The 18,147-nt window shown below is 35.6% G+C and overlaps 1 protein-coding gene across 9 annotated transcripts in view; it reads left to right on the top strand.

Annotated features, from left to right (window-relative positions):
* ATP8A1 (ATPase phospholipid transporting 8A1) overlaps positions 1 to 18,147 on the top strand; it is a 278,564-nt gene that overhangs the window by 89,024 nt on the left and 171,393 nt on the right. For 6 of the 9 annotated variants that reach the window (XM_072620621.1, XM_072620614.1, XM_072620617.1 and 3 more), the window contains 3 exons: positions 2,911 to 2,988; positions 4,202 to 4,290; positions 13,555 to 13,599. In XM_072620621.1, the coding sequence (XP_072476722.1) occupies positions 2,911 to 2,988; positions 4,202 to 4,290; positions 13,555 to 13,599 (212 nt within the window). The remainder of the gene's footprint in view (positions 1 to 2,910; positions 2,989 to 4,201; positions 4,291 to 13,554; positions 13,600 to 18,147) is intronic. The other 3 variants (XM_072620622.1, XM_072620616.1, XM_072620615.1) reach the window with 1 other exon arrangement.

Genomic DNA, 18,147 nt, shown 5'->3' with positions numbered 1-18,147 from the left:
TCTTCTAAAGCATAAGACTAATAACTGTGGATTTGTTGAATCCATTCTCTAATTTCCCTTAAGACTCCTGAGAGTCTTCTTGCTTACCTGGTGGTGTCTCTTTCCTTTTCATATGCCTTCTCTCTGTGGCTTTTTAATTAACATTTGCCCTGGGGGAGATTTAAAATTGACAACACTTTCGACCCTCAGGGCTAAAGTCTTCAGTGTTAGGTTCCTTAATTGAATCCACTGAAAGTAAATTAAGCCTTTCTTCTTGATTAACTAAATCCATTTTTAGATGTGTGCCATATGACAACCATATGTTCCTAACTAAAATTCTAGATATAAAGTCAAACTAATTTTTTTTCTGACTAAATGTTCACTAAATGAAAGTATTACTTGGGCTTTTGTTTAATAGTACTGATAATTAAAGCATGCTGATAAAACCATAAATACTTCACATATTCATGTAATCCTACTACTGCTACTAGTAACTAACATATATACACTCCCTTAAGGGTTAAGCCTCCTAGTAGTCCAGTTTGGCTAGGGTGTAGAGTACTTGAAGGCAAGAAACATGAAATAAAACTAGGAAGATAGATGGAAGATACATTGCAAAGGACCTTAAGCTCCAAATTGAGAAGTTTATTCTAGAGATAATAATTAACAATGGTAATAATAATAGCAAATAACATTTATATAGCACCTACTGTGTGCCAGGAATGTTGCTAAACATTTTACAAATATTAATTGATCTAGTAAATGTCTAAGGCTTTAGGTCTTCCTGACTCAAAGTCCAAACCTCCATTCACTATGCCATCTAGCTGCCCCTGGGAAGCCACTGAAGAGTGTTTATAAGTTAAGGAGTGACATGGTCAGATCTGTGTCATAGAAATATTCATTTGATAGCTATATAGAAAATGTATAATAGAGAAGAGAGACTGGAATTAATAAGCTAATTACAATAATTTATGCAATGGTGGGGAAGGGATGAAAGTGAAATATAGGGAAGTAAACTATGAATTTTGCCTTAGGATTGAAAATGGTGTTAGAGAGGGAAGAGTTAAGGATTATTCTGAGGTTTCAAATACAAGTGAATGAAAAACTGTAGTGGTCTAAACAGAATTAGGAAAATATAGAGGAAAAATGGTTTTGGAGGCAAAGATCTACTTCTGAATCACCATCAGTTCTGCTTTTGAACATTATTCACATTTGTAAATAAAATCATATTCAGAGTGGACTTAGGTTTCACAATTTACGAGAGCGATAATGTGAAGAGCAGAGAATTATTTCATAAAGCAAATAATCCTTTTGTATCGCTTAGCTTCATATATCTGGATTACTTGAAATGGGCTGTCTAAACTTGTACAAATTAAGAAATCAAATTTGATATGTACTTTTCTTTTTTTATTTGATACTACAAAATGAGTATTATAAATTAGTTGTTATAGATTATTTTAGTTCTTAAAAAAAAGGTGAGCCTTTAAAGTCAAAATAAGTACACTAACTTTGCAAGGCTATAAAAGTAAATATACAGGATATACTTATTTTGTCAAAATATTACAGCAAAATTTTGCTCACTCATGATTAATAGCCACAATACTGTCTGAATTAATGTGACTTGATTTATAGAATATTTTTAGAGATTTATATTGCATATTTCTAAGTACTTAAAGTAGCTGCATGAGTTATAATAGTGAAACAGTTTACCATTAAACGCTCAAATTAAGCTAAGTGAACTGTGGTGCACTGAAAAGAGGGTTGCACTATATATCAAAAGACTTAAATTCTACTCCTGACTGTTCATAAGTAGTTGTACCACCTGGGTTGAAATTGCTTAATCTCAAACTGTAGAAGAATAAATTATCCCAGAATAAATTTAGCCAAATCCTTAACTTTCATCAATCAAATGATAATTTTAGATAAAATGATCTTTGACTTTGTAAGTTCTTAAACTCTTCTGATTCTGATATATTATAACCAAGTAGAAAATCCTTAGGTAAGCAAACTTTTCTCTGTGTTTTCCCTTTTATTCCAGAATCCTAAAATACATTAAGACTAATTTGCTTTTAAAACTGTGATAAAGGTAGTGATATTATCATTAAATATTTTCAGAAAAATTGGATGAAATCAAGCTTTTCTGCTGTATGGGAGTGGTTAAATGGATTGCTATCATTTAAACAACCATTTGGATTGGTAATGTTTTAATCAGATATCATTAAAGATTAAGAAATTGTTATAACCCACTGACATAATGGATAGAGAATCTGAAAAGCCTAGAGGACTCAAGGTCAAATTCTCCCTCTGACATATACTGCTATTGGACATCAAGCAAATCACTTAATCTGTCTTCTTAGCTGGAAAGAAGGTGTCAATCTACATTTTAGAGGGATTTTCCACACCTTGTTGTTCAGTCATTTCAGTCATGTCCAATTCAGTGTGAGCCTCTTTGGGGTTTCCTTGGCAGAGATACAAGAGTAGTTTACCATTTCCTCCTCTAGCTCATGTTATAGATGAGGAAACAGAAGCAAACAGGGTTCAGTGACTTGCCTAGGGTCACACAGCTAATAAGTGTCTAAGGTTGGATTTGAACTAAAGAATATGAGTCTTTTTGCCTTCAGGCCTGGCACTCTATCCAGTAAACCACCTGGCTGCCTTGTTTCATCACATTGGAGTTCCCTATACCAGTGAAATCAATGGTCCCCTCCCTGTCCCCATTCTCTGAGTAATGTCTGTCTATCTCTGTCTCTTTTTAAAGAACAGACAATATCTGTTAGACTTCTTAAGAGCAGGGACTGTTTTTAGCCTTTCTTTATAACCCCAGTTTTTACCCGTGTCACAGGAGCTGTGAGGCTTAGGCGCTTAGTAAATGTTAGTTGGCTGAAAATACCTGACTTAGGAGTGCACATTCACTTTTGGTTTGATTTTTAGGATCTAGATATGCACTATGAACCTACAGACACTTCTGCTATGGCTCGGACATCCAATCTTAATGAAGAACTTGGCCAGGTAAATGAAATACCTCATAATATTAGAATGGGAGTCAGACCTGTTTCTAGCTGACCTGGGGGATCCTAGACAGGTCACTTAATCTATTTAACAGGCATTTGTTCATGATGTGTTCTTTGAAATGATGGGGGGAGGGGTGTAATTGTAGGGGAAGAATTCTCTAAAGAAATTTATGCTCTAAAGATAAAATTATTAAGCAGACATTGAGATTTTACTACTAATATTTATATGGAGAGGATTTATTATCTGTAGATAATCTCTAGCTCTTAATAACTATGTGACCTTGGCAGGTCATTGAAATTCTCTGGGCCTCAGTGCCCTCATTTTACAAAATGTGGGAGTTGTACTAGACAACTTCTCAGGTTCATTCTAGCTCTAAATCTGTGAATCTTTGAATAAGATCCAATGATCTTATGACCATTATTAGTTTGTTTTGTTTTTTTTTTTTTTTACTATAAATGGAGAAGGTAGTATATAGTGTTGTCTTCCCCCATTAGATTGTGAGCTTTTTGAGATCAGGCTTTGTCTTTTGCTACTTATTGTATATTCTTAGTGCTTAACACAGTACCTGAAATATAATAACCACTTAATGATCAATGCTTATTGAGTGAATGAGTGAGTGTTATTTGAGATCTCATAAAAATGATCAATAGGAAGGAAACTCTTGGATCAATAGTTGCTTCCAGCTTAGATTTAACACTGTAAAAACACTCTTAAGTTTTGTTCATGGCAGTATAAAAGAACTTTTCCCATATACTATTGCCATTTACCCAGTTTTTGTTTAATGACAGTTATGCTTGTCTGATTAAATCGATTATTGTTTGACGTCACTTCCCTAAATACTGTACATTCCTAGTTCATTGTTTACTGCCTTGGGAGGCCCTGATAAGTATTTTAGTTCTTTACAAACAATAAGCAGTACTATTTTTTGGCATCTTTATGCCATTCGTTACCATAAATGGGGTACAATCTGAATGGTTTTCACTGAACATTTATTTTCATTCTGCAGTCATATGTGAAGCTTGCTGTAAAGTGTATTGAAAAGTAATTGAGGTACTCTGAGATAAGTAGAAACAAATCAGTTAAAACTGAGTTGCCAGTGAAGAGCAAAACAGGAAGTAGATTGGGCTTTTCTCTTTGTGCTCACCTTTTAATGGATAAGGATGAAAATGATCTTTGGAATTTTAATGTGAATTTTTAAACATTTGTTTAGGTTAAGTACATATTTTCTGACAAAACTGGTACCCTAACTTGCAATGTAATGCAGTTTAAGAAATGTACAATAGCCGGAATTGCTTATGGGTAAGTTGTTTTTCTTTTGTTATTTTTTTCCCAGTTAAAGAATGGCCCATATAGGTTCAATTTAAATTCTCAGCTTAACTTAATTTGTTTATTTCCTCCCTCAACATAAATTGTTGTGAATCTTCCTTTAACTGGTATTATTTTTAATAATAAGCTCACCAAGTATTTTCTTTCGAACTGAAAGTCACTTTAACTTGATTGTCTTATTTTCTTTTTCCACACAGCTCCACTCCCTTTTCAGTCCTAGAATTTTGGCTCTCAGGACCTTCCTGAAGTTATCCTCCCCAGTGCTCTCTATTACGATTTTCTGAAGACCACTGCTAACCTTCTGAAGTAGTAGTGGGATCACAAGTACATTGGCCTCAGAGTAGTGGATATCTGGCATATATTATAAACTGCAGTTTCAACTCAGGCAGTTTTCAGTTTTAAATGATTTTATTGTCCCATTGAGAGGAGTCCCTTCCTAATTTGCTGTCTGCTCCCCCAGGGTTAAATCTTGATCAGGTTTGTAAAGGCCCGCAGGTCCTAGTGTGAGGGAGCCTCTCCTTTCTTCCAGGTGTGTTTGTCTCATTTGTTAGAGGTGCTGTTTCTTGATAAATGCAGAGTAATACCAAAGTTAATTGCACAGAGCCTTCATCTGCTAGAAAGATGTGATTAGAGAGGACCAACATTATGGAATTTTCCTGATGCCGTTAGCATTTACTGTGTAAAAAAAAGTGAGCGCACTAGGCATTAAAACACTTTCCTATTCATACATGGTCACACTCGTTCAGTTTTTTCTCCATGGGTACACATGTATGCACAGAGAGCAGCAAATCAGTATTTAAAATTGTGTACTTAGAACTCCTTGTTTAAAGGAGTTTCGTTTCTTGAAAAGTATTCTTTTAAAGGAATTAGATGGAAATAGACATATCTTTCCTTTGTATTTGAACATTGCACCCCACAAAATGCAAACTCAGTAACATTCATTTCCATGCTGCACACACGTGAGGACTGATTTTGGATTTGTAGGCAAAGTTGACACTTGAAATGCTAATCTTTGCTCCATTCCCTAAAGATCTAGTTAGCACCCTTACACTGCTGAGGGTAAGGTGCACCTTTAACTTAATACATTTCTGTGGAGGTTATATCAGGACTCATCTTGGTATGCAGATAGTGATACTTGAAGATAGCTTGGTTCTGCTGATACTTTTCCCTTGGGGCAAAGGCATTCAGCATTATAGCAACCTTAACAGCTGACATGCTCCTTTAGGCCCTGTATGGGAGAACTGAGCAGATAGGGAGCTTGTCTCCAGGAGATATCAAACCATCATTGATTTTATTTTCTCTACCCCAAATATATGTTTAGAATCAACCAACCCTTATTGATTTCCTCTTGAAGTGTTATGTTTATGGCAACAATCCCAATATCTTTAACAAGTAACAAAGGTGCTTTTGCCTAGGCAAGGATCAATTTCAGCTAGAAGTAAAAGGATGTGAAACCTGATGGTGAATGTAGTTTTGTCATTTGAGTCTATCAAGAAAATGATTTTAATATATTTTTTGTATTTTTAAAATATTGCTGAATTTCTTTGGATTGTTCTGTAATTCAAAATTTCTAACAATTCAGATAGACCTCTTCAGACATTAAATTACTGAGACATGAATGGAATAGATTGATGTATTCCTAAATTTTGTAATCTTTAATATAGTGAGATACAATGGTGAAGTAGCATATATGGAAGGAAATTAAACTATACTGTAACTGGAGAATTGTTTCTGAAGTATTAATGAATGATGTAGCTTATTTGGCCCACCAAAATGATCAGTTTAGAGACATCAAATCCATGCGCATAACCTTCAGAAATAACTAAAGAGTATTTAATTTTTTTCTCATGGTGATAGCTATGGGTTTTTTACTTCATGCTTAGTTATTGAAATAATTTACTCACAATCAGAAAAATTTTAAATTTTTTAAATAAAAAAGTATCTATTAATGAGAATCATTAGATAATCATTTATTTTTAACTTGTTATAAATATTTAATATCTAAAATGTGATTTTCTAATATTGATACATCAAGCTTGAATATGAGTTTTTTTTTATAAAGTAAAAATATTTGTATTTGTGTGTGTGAGACTGTTTCAAATGGACATAGGCAGTTTTTGAAACCTTCTTCAGAGCCAGAATTGACTGACAGATAATGCTATCATCTTGGCAAATTGGAATGTGAGCACTTTACCAGTTTATTAACTTTCTGTTCGCAGACTTGCTCCAGCATATCTTTCTAGTCTTATTTCATGTTACTTCCTGTTGAAACACTATGTTCTAGCCAAATAGGACTATCAGATATTCCCCAAACTCAGCATTTCCATCTTGTCTCTCTATGCTTTTCATCTAAAGTATCCCTGTTGCCAGAAACGCATTCCATACTCATTTCTACATGATGCAATTCTACTACTCTGAAGCCAGTTCCACCATGAAGACTTTCCTGATTGCCTACTGAAACTATCCTTCCCTTCTCCAAATTTGCCCAGAGCACTGTCACACTATATATCCTGTATATGCCTAACATTCCAGATACTGTATTTCCACAATCAATTACAAACTCGTTGAGAACAGAAGTTATCATTTTTTTAAAATTGTGTATCCCCAGAGTTTAGCACAGTGCCTTGCTGCATTTAAGAAATGTATTGAATATGATTGAAATAGGGTTCGACAGATAGCTTCAAGCCAGACTGTGGAAGGCCTTCAGTTTATTTTGCCTTAGCGTTTGGTATCTTTTTCTGAAAGCATTAAGGGTTTTTGAGCAGAGGAATGCTCAGACCAATGAATTGGAGAGGGGAGTCCAATCAAGGCCAGATACAATAATAAGAGCAAGAGACAGTGAGATGAATTTTTTTCTTAAATCTTTGAGTAGTAATAAATGAGATCATGAGCCACAAAAAACATACCAGTACATAATGGGAAGATCAGCAATGTGCTGTTATAAAAACTACTGATAACTACACACTGTAAGTCAGCTGATTTTAAAGAGAATTTTTAGTAAAGTGTCTTTGTGTGCCTGAATTTTATTTTTTTCTAACTTCAATAACATTTTGTGATTATGAGGCACTATTAAAAATTGTGATGCTTTTTTGGAACTTAAAGAAGGTTTAAGATTTCAAGGCAAGTCCTCTGTAGAGTGATTCGTTCTTCTTTGGTTCTAGCCTCACTTTTTGGGTAATTACCACCAAGTAAATTGAGATTTTGTTTCGGAGTGCATAGGCCCATTCTTCTTCAAGTCAGAATAATTCAGATGTATTTTCCAAATGACCTACTTCTTAATGTATTTTCCACAAATAAATGAAAATACTAACAGTACGTATTTGGTTGTTTCAAAATATTTTTTCTTACAACCATGATATGCAAAGTTAAAATAAAGGTTAAAATAGTACAGTCACATTAGTGTGTACATACTTTTGTCACTAAAATGAAATATTATTAAGCATGTTGAGTTTCTCAATTTGAATACTTCCCTAGGATTTTTTCATAGCTCCTGACCATTTTCCAGCTGTGACAGTTATCTGCTTAACAGGAGGAACATGTTAATACATTACGTTAGCTCCAGACATTCCTGGCATTGACTAATCTGCCTAGAACAAGTTGCATTTAATTTCTATCAAAAAAGGCTGCATCTCACCTGTAGCTTTGGGCTTTTAGAGGACAGTATTTAACAGTATAAGAATCTAGATCCTGTTAATCTCTTGTAGCTACTCAAAGTGAAGCAACCAAGAATATTTGTTAAGTGGCTGCTTTGTATTGTGGGCTAGATGCTGTATGGAACACAAAAAAAACCAGATGCCTGCCTTCAGACAGTTTATAGTCTGGTTAAGAAGATAAGACAAATGTCTGTACAAAGACAATACTAAGACAAAAATAAAAGATCTCAGGAGACAGTAGTACATGAATATGAAGAAGTTAAGTATTTATTTGGTGATAAGGTGAGATGGGATTTATCTAAGAAAGAAGCTGTAAAAGCCAGGTTAGGAGTTGGGATTTCATTCAAATGGGCTGCCAGCAGAGATTTTTGAGCAAGTAAATAAAATGATTAATGATTTAGGGCATTGATTTGACAGTTTTGTGCATTTTAGCTGTGAGGAAGAAAAGAAACTTGAGGCAAGGAATCTTATTAAAGATCCTTATAGCTTCCTTGGTATGAGGTGGTAAGGGATGAATTTGGATGGTAATGGGAAAGAGAAGGAAGATAAGTACAATCTGTAGAATGAATATGAGTACTGAGGGAATGAAGAAGGATTTAAAATTGACTGAGATCTTTTGCCTAAGAATGAAGACTGCAAGAATGGTGATACCATTATCAATAATAGAAAAGTTGGGAGCTGATGATAAATTTGATTTTTGCACATGTTGAATTTGAAGTGACAGCGGGATATCTAAATGGACATTTTTAATAGCAGTTGGATATGGAGAGTTGGAGAGTGAGATCAGGATGACACAGTAGAGAAAGGGTAGTTGAAACCAGAATATATCATGTTCTTAAGAAGAAAGACTAGAATGGAAAGAGCAGCTGGAAACCATAAGGAGGACTCTTTGGACTTCAGGGACAGAAGGAAGACAAGACCTTAGCAAAGGAGGTAGAGAAATAACTGTTCAGAGAATTTAGATGAGAAGCATTGTGCAAGCCAAAGGGAAAGAAATTGAAGGAGGAAGGTGCCCACAAAATCTCAGTTAGAAGTGACCTCAGGAACCATGTGTTCCAACCCAGATGGGAACAAGAAGCCCAACGGCAACATACCTAAAAAGCAGTCAAAAGTAGCCTTTGCACGTGGCCTCTCATGCGAGGTGATCCAGTCCCTTCTAGGACAGCCCACTTTGGGATAACTCTAACTATGAGGATGAATTTCCCTAATTTTAGCCTTTCCTAACATAAAGCCTGACACTTATTCTTCACAATTTCCATCCATTGCTTTTACTTCTGCTTCCTAGAACCAAACAGACCAAGTCTAGGTCAGCTCTTTTTCATGATTCTATTTCATGCATGCCCACCCTAAGCTTTCCCTTCTCTGGGTTAAATAGTCCCAGTTCCTCTAACCAGTCCTTGTCAGTGACCTTCCTAAAATATATCCAGAACTGAACTTAATACTCCCTCTTTGTCTGATGAGGGTGCTGTATGGCAGGATTAGCATTGTGCCTTGCTCCTAGAGGGTACATGTTTGTTGAATTCAATGAACTCACACTCTCCTTGGCCAGTATGATATGCCTAACTTACTTTTGACTGCCATATGAAATTACATACACAGTTTGTTTGCAGACCACTAAATCTTCTGATATCTTCAGAGGAATTGACCTTTATCCAAGCCCTGGTAGTCATAGACTTGAAAACCAGATAGATATAAGACTTTATATTTGTTCCTATGAAATCTAGTATTTTTTAATTTGGCCCAATGTTCTTTTCTATGAAGATCATTTTTGGACTTGACATTCTGTACGTGAGCTATCTTTCCCAGCTTCTTGTCATCTGCAGATTTCATGAGAGTGCCCTATATAGATTCAGCCAAATCATTGACTAAAATATTAAATGGAAGAGGGCCAAGCACAGATCGTTGAAAAGACACTCTACCCCCCACCCCTCTTTGACATCTACTTCCAAACTGACAGTGAATCATTAGTGACTACTCTTTGGGTCTGAATACACCTATCATCTAACTCACAACTATACATCTTGTCCTCAAGACTAACATGAATAACTTTTTTCAATCATTGGCTAAAATCATGGTCAGCATTATCTACAATTTCTCCTGGTCTTCAAGCATTGAAAAGAAAATGAATTTGGTCTTGCACGATGTCTTCTTGATAAAGCCACCTTGGCGCTTTGTGATCATTTCTTCCTATTTTAAATGTTTTCTAATTATCTCTTTAATAGTACATGCTAGGATTTTATCTGAGAGCAAGAGGGAAGGGAACTAGCATTTATTAAGTGGCTTCTAAATGCCAAGAACTTTATAAAAATGTTATCTCCTTTGATCTTTACAATCAACCCTGGAAGCTAGGTACTATTATTAGCCCCATTCTACAGTTGAAGAAACTGAGGTAGACATTAAATGAATTGCCAAGGGGTCACAAAGCTAGTGTCTGAGGCTAGATTTGAACTCATGTCTTCCTAATTCCAGACTCAGCTCTCTATCCATTGTGCTACACTGTGGCACAATAATGAAAAGTCAAGTCAAACTCATTGACCCATTTTTAAATTTTTCCCTTGAGTCCTTCAATTTTTCTCCTAATCTCCAAAATCTTCCAGGAATCACTGACACTTAGATCCTTAAATGACTGCCAGTTTGGTTTTTTTGGTACCCTGGGATTGTATTCATTCAGACTTGATAACTAAACTTTGTGAGGGCAGTAAGCTGTTTGCCTACTACCTCTCTGGTTACCTTGGGTTTCATTTCCCTAAAAGCCATTTTTTTGTTGTTCTCTCCAGTGCCAAAATAAAACTTGGGGAGCCATCTTCTATTTATTGTCTGTTATAATTTTGTCCATTTACCTCAAGCAGTAATACTCTCTCTTTAAGCCTTGTTGCCTTTTAAAAAAAGAAAAACACCCTTTTTTCTCCTTAGATTTTCTTGCCACTTTTGAATATTAGTCCTTCTTACACTGTCCTCACAGAGCTCTGCCATGGTTCTCTTTTTTTAATGTCTCTTCTTTATCTACCCTCCTTCCATATTTAGTGCCTATGTCTGCAAAGTCTCAACCAGTTAATGAATTGCCTGTTCATCTGCATCAGTCCCTTTAGACAACTTCCCCATTCCCTGTTCATAAGAATTGCTTCTCTTCGTGCTTTCAGAATTCATTCTCCTCTCCCTATTCCTTTCCCTCTTCTGCTGAAGTGTTCTCTTTTCCTCTCCTTTCCTTCTTCTTTCTCTCCCTTCTCTCTGCTCTCTTCTCTTCCCCTTATCCTCCCTTCTTCTTGCGTCCCCTCCCTTCCTTTTTTCTCTCTTATCTCCTCAGCTGAATGTACAGTGCCACTCACAACCCTGACTGACACAGAAAAGTTAACCTACTCTATTTTTCCAGCCATTACTGGTTCCCCACTCCTTTGGCAGTGATTCTCTGCTCTCAGAGTTTCACTGTATTAGTGCTAGACTTAGTGAGGAAACCCTAAAAACTTTATCCCTATGATATCTCAGAACTCCCAAACTTCTCAGTCACCAGCCCCAGTCTTCCCTTGTTACAGGGATTATGGGTATGTACTACCAGGCCTCATGAGAATTTTATGCTTAAGAGCTTGCCATCTATTGTGCTTTTCTCAGCCCTAGTAGCTGACTCCTGGGGAATTTTAGGTCATGAGATCCCTTTAACCCTTTGAAATCTGCTCTTTTAAATACTAGGTTACATCAGACTCTCCCTAGACTTCCTTTCCTTTTTTATCATGAATTCTGAGATGAAGTCATCATTCCCACCCCAACATTCTGTTTCTGCATCTAGATATGTGAAAGAGGGGAAAAAGTAAGTATTTTTGCCTGTTGACCTGGATTTGTTCGCTTAAGCAGAAGAGTGGCCAGTCTGCCAAGAATGGAAAAAGGAGCATCAAGGTTGGGAGAAGGTGGAACTGTTGCTTTTGAACAAAATGAGAGTTTATTGAGAGTGCTGGGCAAATTGAATGGTTGAGGGAAAAGAAAAAGAAAAGAAGACGTGAACCACTAAGCTTCAGTAAAGGCCCATTTGAAGCTAGCTACCATGAATTTGTAATGAGCTAGTTAAGCGTGTCTTTGTGACTTGTTCTTAGGTTTGGTGGCAGCAACAGAGGAAGTGGACATAAGGGATAATTCAGGGTCTTGGATTGATACAGCAAGAGGACTATGAAACAGAGAAGCAGAGGGCATTTGTGAGGATAGTGTTTAAATGACAACATCCAGGGAATGTGCTAATAGGTTCCAAATAGGGCGGTACGGAGTGATGAGAGCTGGTTAAGTGTGTTGAACGGGGGACGGTAAGATGATCATGGAAGAGAACACTAAATTACAAGTCTTGGGAGATGAAGATCTAATAAGGAGCTTCTATCAGAAGACTAATGTGGGTAAGAGGCAGAGAGAGTTAGAGAATTATGAAATCCAAGAAATGCTACAGTGATCAAGTTTGATTTGGCTAAATGGAAAGGAGGAAAATTACCCAGGCATTAAAGACTGAGAAAGTAGAACTGCATCCTAGCCATCAGCTTCTTAAAGAGCCAAATCTTTTTCCTTCAAAATCATTTAATATACTATTAAAATAATCTAATAAGATTTTGAGCCAGAATCTTTGCCTTTTGTCTTCCTTTCTAAAAGTTATCTTAAAGTTGTGTTCCCCAGAAGTGATATTTTTGTTTTTTAAATTCTGTGACTTCCCTATTGTTAATGGTATTAGATGAATAATATTGAGTCATGTTTAATCCCAGAAATTGAAACTAATTTTTTTGATGAGACAGAGATTTCACACTGTCTACTTAGGAAGTATTCCTGTGTTCAAAAGTAAATATTTGTTGAAGAAGTTAATCAAATACTTAGACTTCACTAGTACATATTATGTATGAGAGTTATTGAGGCACTTTGAACACATTACATATTTGTGGTTAAAGATTTTATGTAATGAAATTACTGCTATAGTGAAAATACTTTGACTGGTAATTTGGTTTAAACTATTAATTTTATGATAAAATAGAATTGTGTTAATATCTTTGCTTTATGTAAGCAAGAAATGAGTAATTTATCACACATATATCACACTAGGGTCTTGAAAGTATCTCCTCAAATAAAAATAAGGAAATTTGCAATCTGCCAAAATGTCCCATAGTAAGGCATGTTTATGTTTCACTGATAAATCCCTGCACTTTATGTTGGCTGCATTATTTATATGAGTACTTTGTCCATTGACTTCAGCCATCAACAAGCTTGAAGGGCCAGCTATTTGCATTTACCTATATAAATTTGTATGGGTTTGGATGCATATGTATATGTGTGTGTAGGGGATGTCTTATCAAATTACTCTTATTTAAAATATCAGGGAACTTCTTGGCTGTCAGAGACTGTACCTTAGTAATCCTGCATGTTTAAGACTCCACCAATTACATCTTATTTGCCATCTTGATATACTTGTTATTGTTAACAGCCATTCTTTTGAAATTTACTAAGAATTCTGTTCCTTAACTTTAATAGTTATCTTTTAATACCTCTATTCATGCTTTCCTTTTTTTTTAGCCTTTCTGTGATTATTTTCCCTCTTTTTCTATTTTTCCTTTTGCTCTCTATGAAGCCATTTCCCTGAGCCTGAGGATTATGGGTACTCTGCTGAAGATTGGTAAGCCCTAAAGATCTTTCAGACTTTTAGTTTTTATTTCTTCAAAATGTTTGCATCCTATCATTTTATTGTCACCCCTCTCTCTTCTCTCTCTCTCTCAAAACAAGGTAGTGGATCGATTGTAATTCTGTGAGGTAGATTTTCCTCAGAATACATTGGATATTTACTATAATATGTGGTCATTGTTTCTGGTTGCAGTTTTACAAATGTAATGGTGGAATCTCTGAAGTATTACGTTCCATAGCTCACTAATATGAAAATCTTCTATATCTGTGATGAATGCATCTGGGAGGGAATTTAGAAATATGGACATTTAAATTTCCATTTTGTGTATTATTTAGCTTTTATAACTTTAATATAAAAACCCTTAAAAATGTCTAATAAACTCATTACTATCCGTGCCACCTTCTGCCATCATGACCATAGTGTGCAAACCACACACACACACACACACACACACACACACACACACACTGACTTCTAGAATAAAGCCTTCTTTCTCTCCATCTCCCAGTATCATTCACATCCACCAGGTACCGCTGCTGTCTACCTTCTCTGCATGCTTTTGACACCATAATCATCGTAAATACTTTTAACAGTAATCATTATGAATGATTAGCCTAGAGAAAAGCTTAGGACCTGGTAACTTTCTGTAAAATCTAGTGAAATTTATATTTAGAAAATGGACATTGGTATATTAGGTTAAACAAATGGTTCCCCATTTCTGTTTGTAATATCTACCCTGAAAAGAAGACGTTGGGGGTTTCTTAGGTGAGGTTTCACCTGAATGTCTGTAATTTTCAAAGCATTTTCTCCTGCTACCCATTGACTTAAATTATTAAATTGATTTTAATTTGCTTTTTAAGTGCACTAACTGCTGCTGTGGGTTACATGTAGATAGTAAGATTCCTTGAACACCAGTAGAAGAGAATATATCATGTGTGAGGGCAGTAAATGACATATTTCTGATATCAGGGTGTAAATATATCTTTAAATATTAATCACATAAATGCCACAATCAAGCAAAAAGATATTTTCCTCTGTTAAATTGAAGCTAAAGTGAGCCTACAAATAATAATTATAGTGACAGCTACGGTTCATGTGTCAGCTAATGATTCAGCATGTTCAGGTTCATTGTGGCATGTTTCTTAAGTGTTGGCACCTACGTCCATAGTGACTTATTCTTGTTATTTTTTAAACTTTCTGGACTAAGCATTTGTGAGTGACTCAAATGTAATGATACTTAAATCTATGGAGCTCCATTTGCATACCTCAGCACTTGTAAGATTCCAATTAAAACTTCGTTCTACTTCCAGGTTTCTTGTATTACTTTTTTAGATTTTCTTTGTTTCCCTAATAATAAGTTGTGTAATTATAGCTAACATTTTTATGGGGCTTAACACTTGGAACGCTCTTTCCAAAATCTTATTTGATCCTTACAACAGTCCTACAAATTAGGTGCTATTCTGATGTCCCCAGTAGGGTTGTAATCAAGTTGCTACTAATCAGGTTTATAAATGCTTAATTGATAGAAATTTCTGTGTTTAGTTCTTCCTAATAAAGAACAGAGTAGCTCGGTGGCACAGTAGAGAGAGTGCTGAACTTGGAGTCAAAAAGACCTGACTCCAGGTCTCCTCTTACCAGTTACAGTTATTAGCTGCGTAGCTCTGGACAAGGCATTTAGCCTCTGCCTTAGTTTCAGCATCAGCAGAATGGTGATAGTAATGTCACGCATCTCTCAGGCTTGTTGTGAGGATCAAAGGAGATACTATTTTTAAAACTCTTTGCAAACCTTAAAGTGTTATATAAATGCTGCCTGTTGATCATCATCATCATCATTATCATCATCAGACATTCCTAGCTTGAATACTGAATAATAATGTCATCAGGTTAATATTAGAGGTGCTTAGATCACTTAAAAAGAAAATATTTGTTCAGTTGCATTCATATCATCTGCCAATAATTTGAAAGATATGGTATAATTTAGTGTAACCTGCAATTTGTTTTTTTTCCAGACTCTTAAAGAAACTTTGTGAAAATACTTGGCCTTTCTTATCAGACTTTTTGACTTTTCTATTTTAAAACATATTGGTAAAGTTTAACAGTCACTATTTCCCCTTAAATGCTTACAGATATTCCACTGGACTGATAGTAATCGTGAAATTGTTAGTAATAGGCATAAATTTTACTAGTTATAAGATGGAAATCAAACACCAGAAGACCTTTTGGCATCTTTATATTACTGTTAACATAACTTTAAATTCTCAGAATTACAAACAGTGGAATCTCAGAGTTGGAAGGATCTTCAGCGATCCTCTATTTGCACCCACAGAATCAAGAATCTCGCCTCTGTAGTATTTCCAATGAATGGTCATCCAGGCTTTGAATGACTCTTTTTCTAACCTGCTCCCTACTGAAATAGCCTGTTTCAATTTTAAATATCTCTGACTATGAGGACAATTTTTTTATACATAAAGTTTAAATCTTTTCTAATTCCACCATTGCTATTGGATCTACCTGCAGAGGTCAAACAAAATTATTCTAAACACAGTTGTACAATAGCCCTTCAGATATTTGAAAACTGCTATCATCTTCTCATACCCCCTGTCCACCTCCCAGCATCAGGTCTTTTGTTTTCCAAGCCAGACATAGTTTACCATCTAAGTCACTCACCTCTGGATTCTCTCCTATTTATTAGTGGTCATCCTAAAATATGGTACCTAGAACTGAGCATTGCATTTCAGATGTGTGCTGATGAGAGCATGCTTCAGTGGAACTATTACCTCCCTTGTTTGGGTACTATACCTTTTTTAAACACAACTTCAGATGGCATTGTCTTTTTTTTTGGCTGTCATATCCCTCTGCTGACTTAGAGCAACCTTGTAGTCTAAAACTCTCAGATCATTTTCACAGGAACTGTTTTTTAGCTGTGTCTCCCCATTATATACTTTCTGATTTTTTTTTAACCCAAGTGTAGAACCTTAAATTTGTCTCTATTAAATTTCATTTTATTTCATTAAACCCAAGCTTTCTTTTGGATTCTAATTCTTGTCACTCATCAGATTGTCTCTCTATCCCAGCTTTATGTCATTTATAAATTTGACAAATATGCCTTCTATTAATTCAATTGCATCGCTGATAAAAATGCAAGATAGCACAGGGTCATAATATACCTTGGAGCCATTCCACTAGAGTCCACTCCCAGTCTTTATTGATCTATTACTGACTACTCTTTTGGTTTGACCATTCAGTCAATTCCAACACCATGAGCAAAAATCCTGCCCCCTCTTTGTTTCTCTTCTTATCTCAATGTTGCCTTAAAAAAAAAAAAAGAAAAGGGAAACTTGAATCATTTCTCATTCTGGGACTTGACATACCTGACACTATTTAACAGAATTTTGCTACTCTTTTGCAATTATTTTCAGTTATCTGTTGTTGCTTATAATAATTCTTTACCTGTCTTTTAAAAAGGTTAGTTACTCTTTATGTTCCGTTTTGAAGCTACATTGCTCTCTTTATATAGTTTCCTCCTCTTATTTGTATTTTCAAGTTTTCATTCTTGTGAATTTAGGGTTATATTCCTCTTGGGATAACAACTCCCCCTTCAAATATCAGGTCATTGGATACTGCCTTCTCTCCTCGCTGCCCGCTCTCCATTCAATCCATTGAAATTTTTCCCCAAAATATCTAGGGTCCATGTGAGACTATTTTCAGTTTCTCTTCCCTTTCCTTTCCCAACATCTATTATAGAGTGAATGTTTGACCCCAAGTTGTGCTCACTTCCAATATCAACTACCTGGTTTTTCTTGTTGGGCAAAATAGCAGTCCTTTGGCTCTTTCCTTTACCTTCTGAAGGCCAAAATTGTCATTAATCTGATGTTCTGCTTTTGGCTGATCATTAACAACCCTATTACCCAGTGTACCATGCTTTCACAAGAGCTATTTGATATTGCACACAATTTTCATCCAATTCCTCCCTATAGCCAGATGATCTGTAGCAAGTTCCCAACGTAGTATCCTTTCTGCTTCTGTTTTCATCATCTCAATACTGTCTATCAAGTTTTCCCCATTAGGTTCCTGAATTTTTTTTTTCATTTCAAGATATTTTCTCAATATATAAAGCTCCTCCACTGCCCCCTTTTTGTAGTCTTTTGCTTTTACAAATGCTATGACCTTATAGAGCCAAATGTATATGGCTGTATACATTTAGAAATGTGTTCCATCCTGCTAAGGTTCAGTAATACTTACAAGGTCAAATTATCCTTCTTGTAGTTTGGATCTCAAGTTTGCCAAATGCTTTGCGCATTTGTGCTTAAACATATGAGACCATAGGTTTTATTGCCAACTCTCTTCTTAAATATTATCTCTCATGAATTACTTGTACTGTCTTCTGCTTGTCCTCTGTCTGTGTTGTACCTGCCCTCTCTATGAAATCAAGCCTGGCATATATTTGTGCACACTTTCCCCTTCTAACCCAAAGCTCTCGTGATTAGTTATTTTCACCCATCTTTATTTTAGGGGATAGCAGTAATAAAAATTGAACTCGTA

Source organism: Notamacropus eugenii, chromosome 6 (assembly GCF_028372415.1).
Source record: "Notamacropus eugenii isolate mMacEug1 chromosome 6, mMacEug1.pri_v2, whole genome shotgun sequence".
Classification (NCBI taxonomy): Eukaryota; Metazoa; Chordata; class Mammalia; order Diprotodontia; family Macropodidae; genus Notamacropus; species Notamacropus eugenii.
The sequence above is the reverse complement of the archived record's forward strand: the minus strand, read 5'-3'. Positions and strand labels throughout refer to the sequence as shown.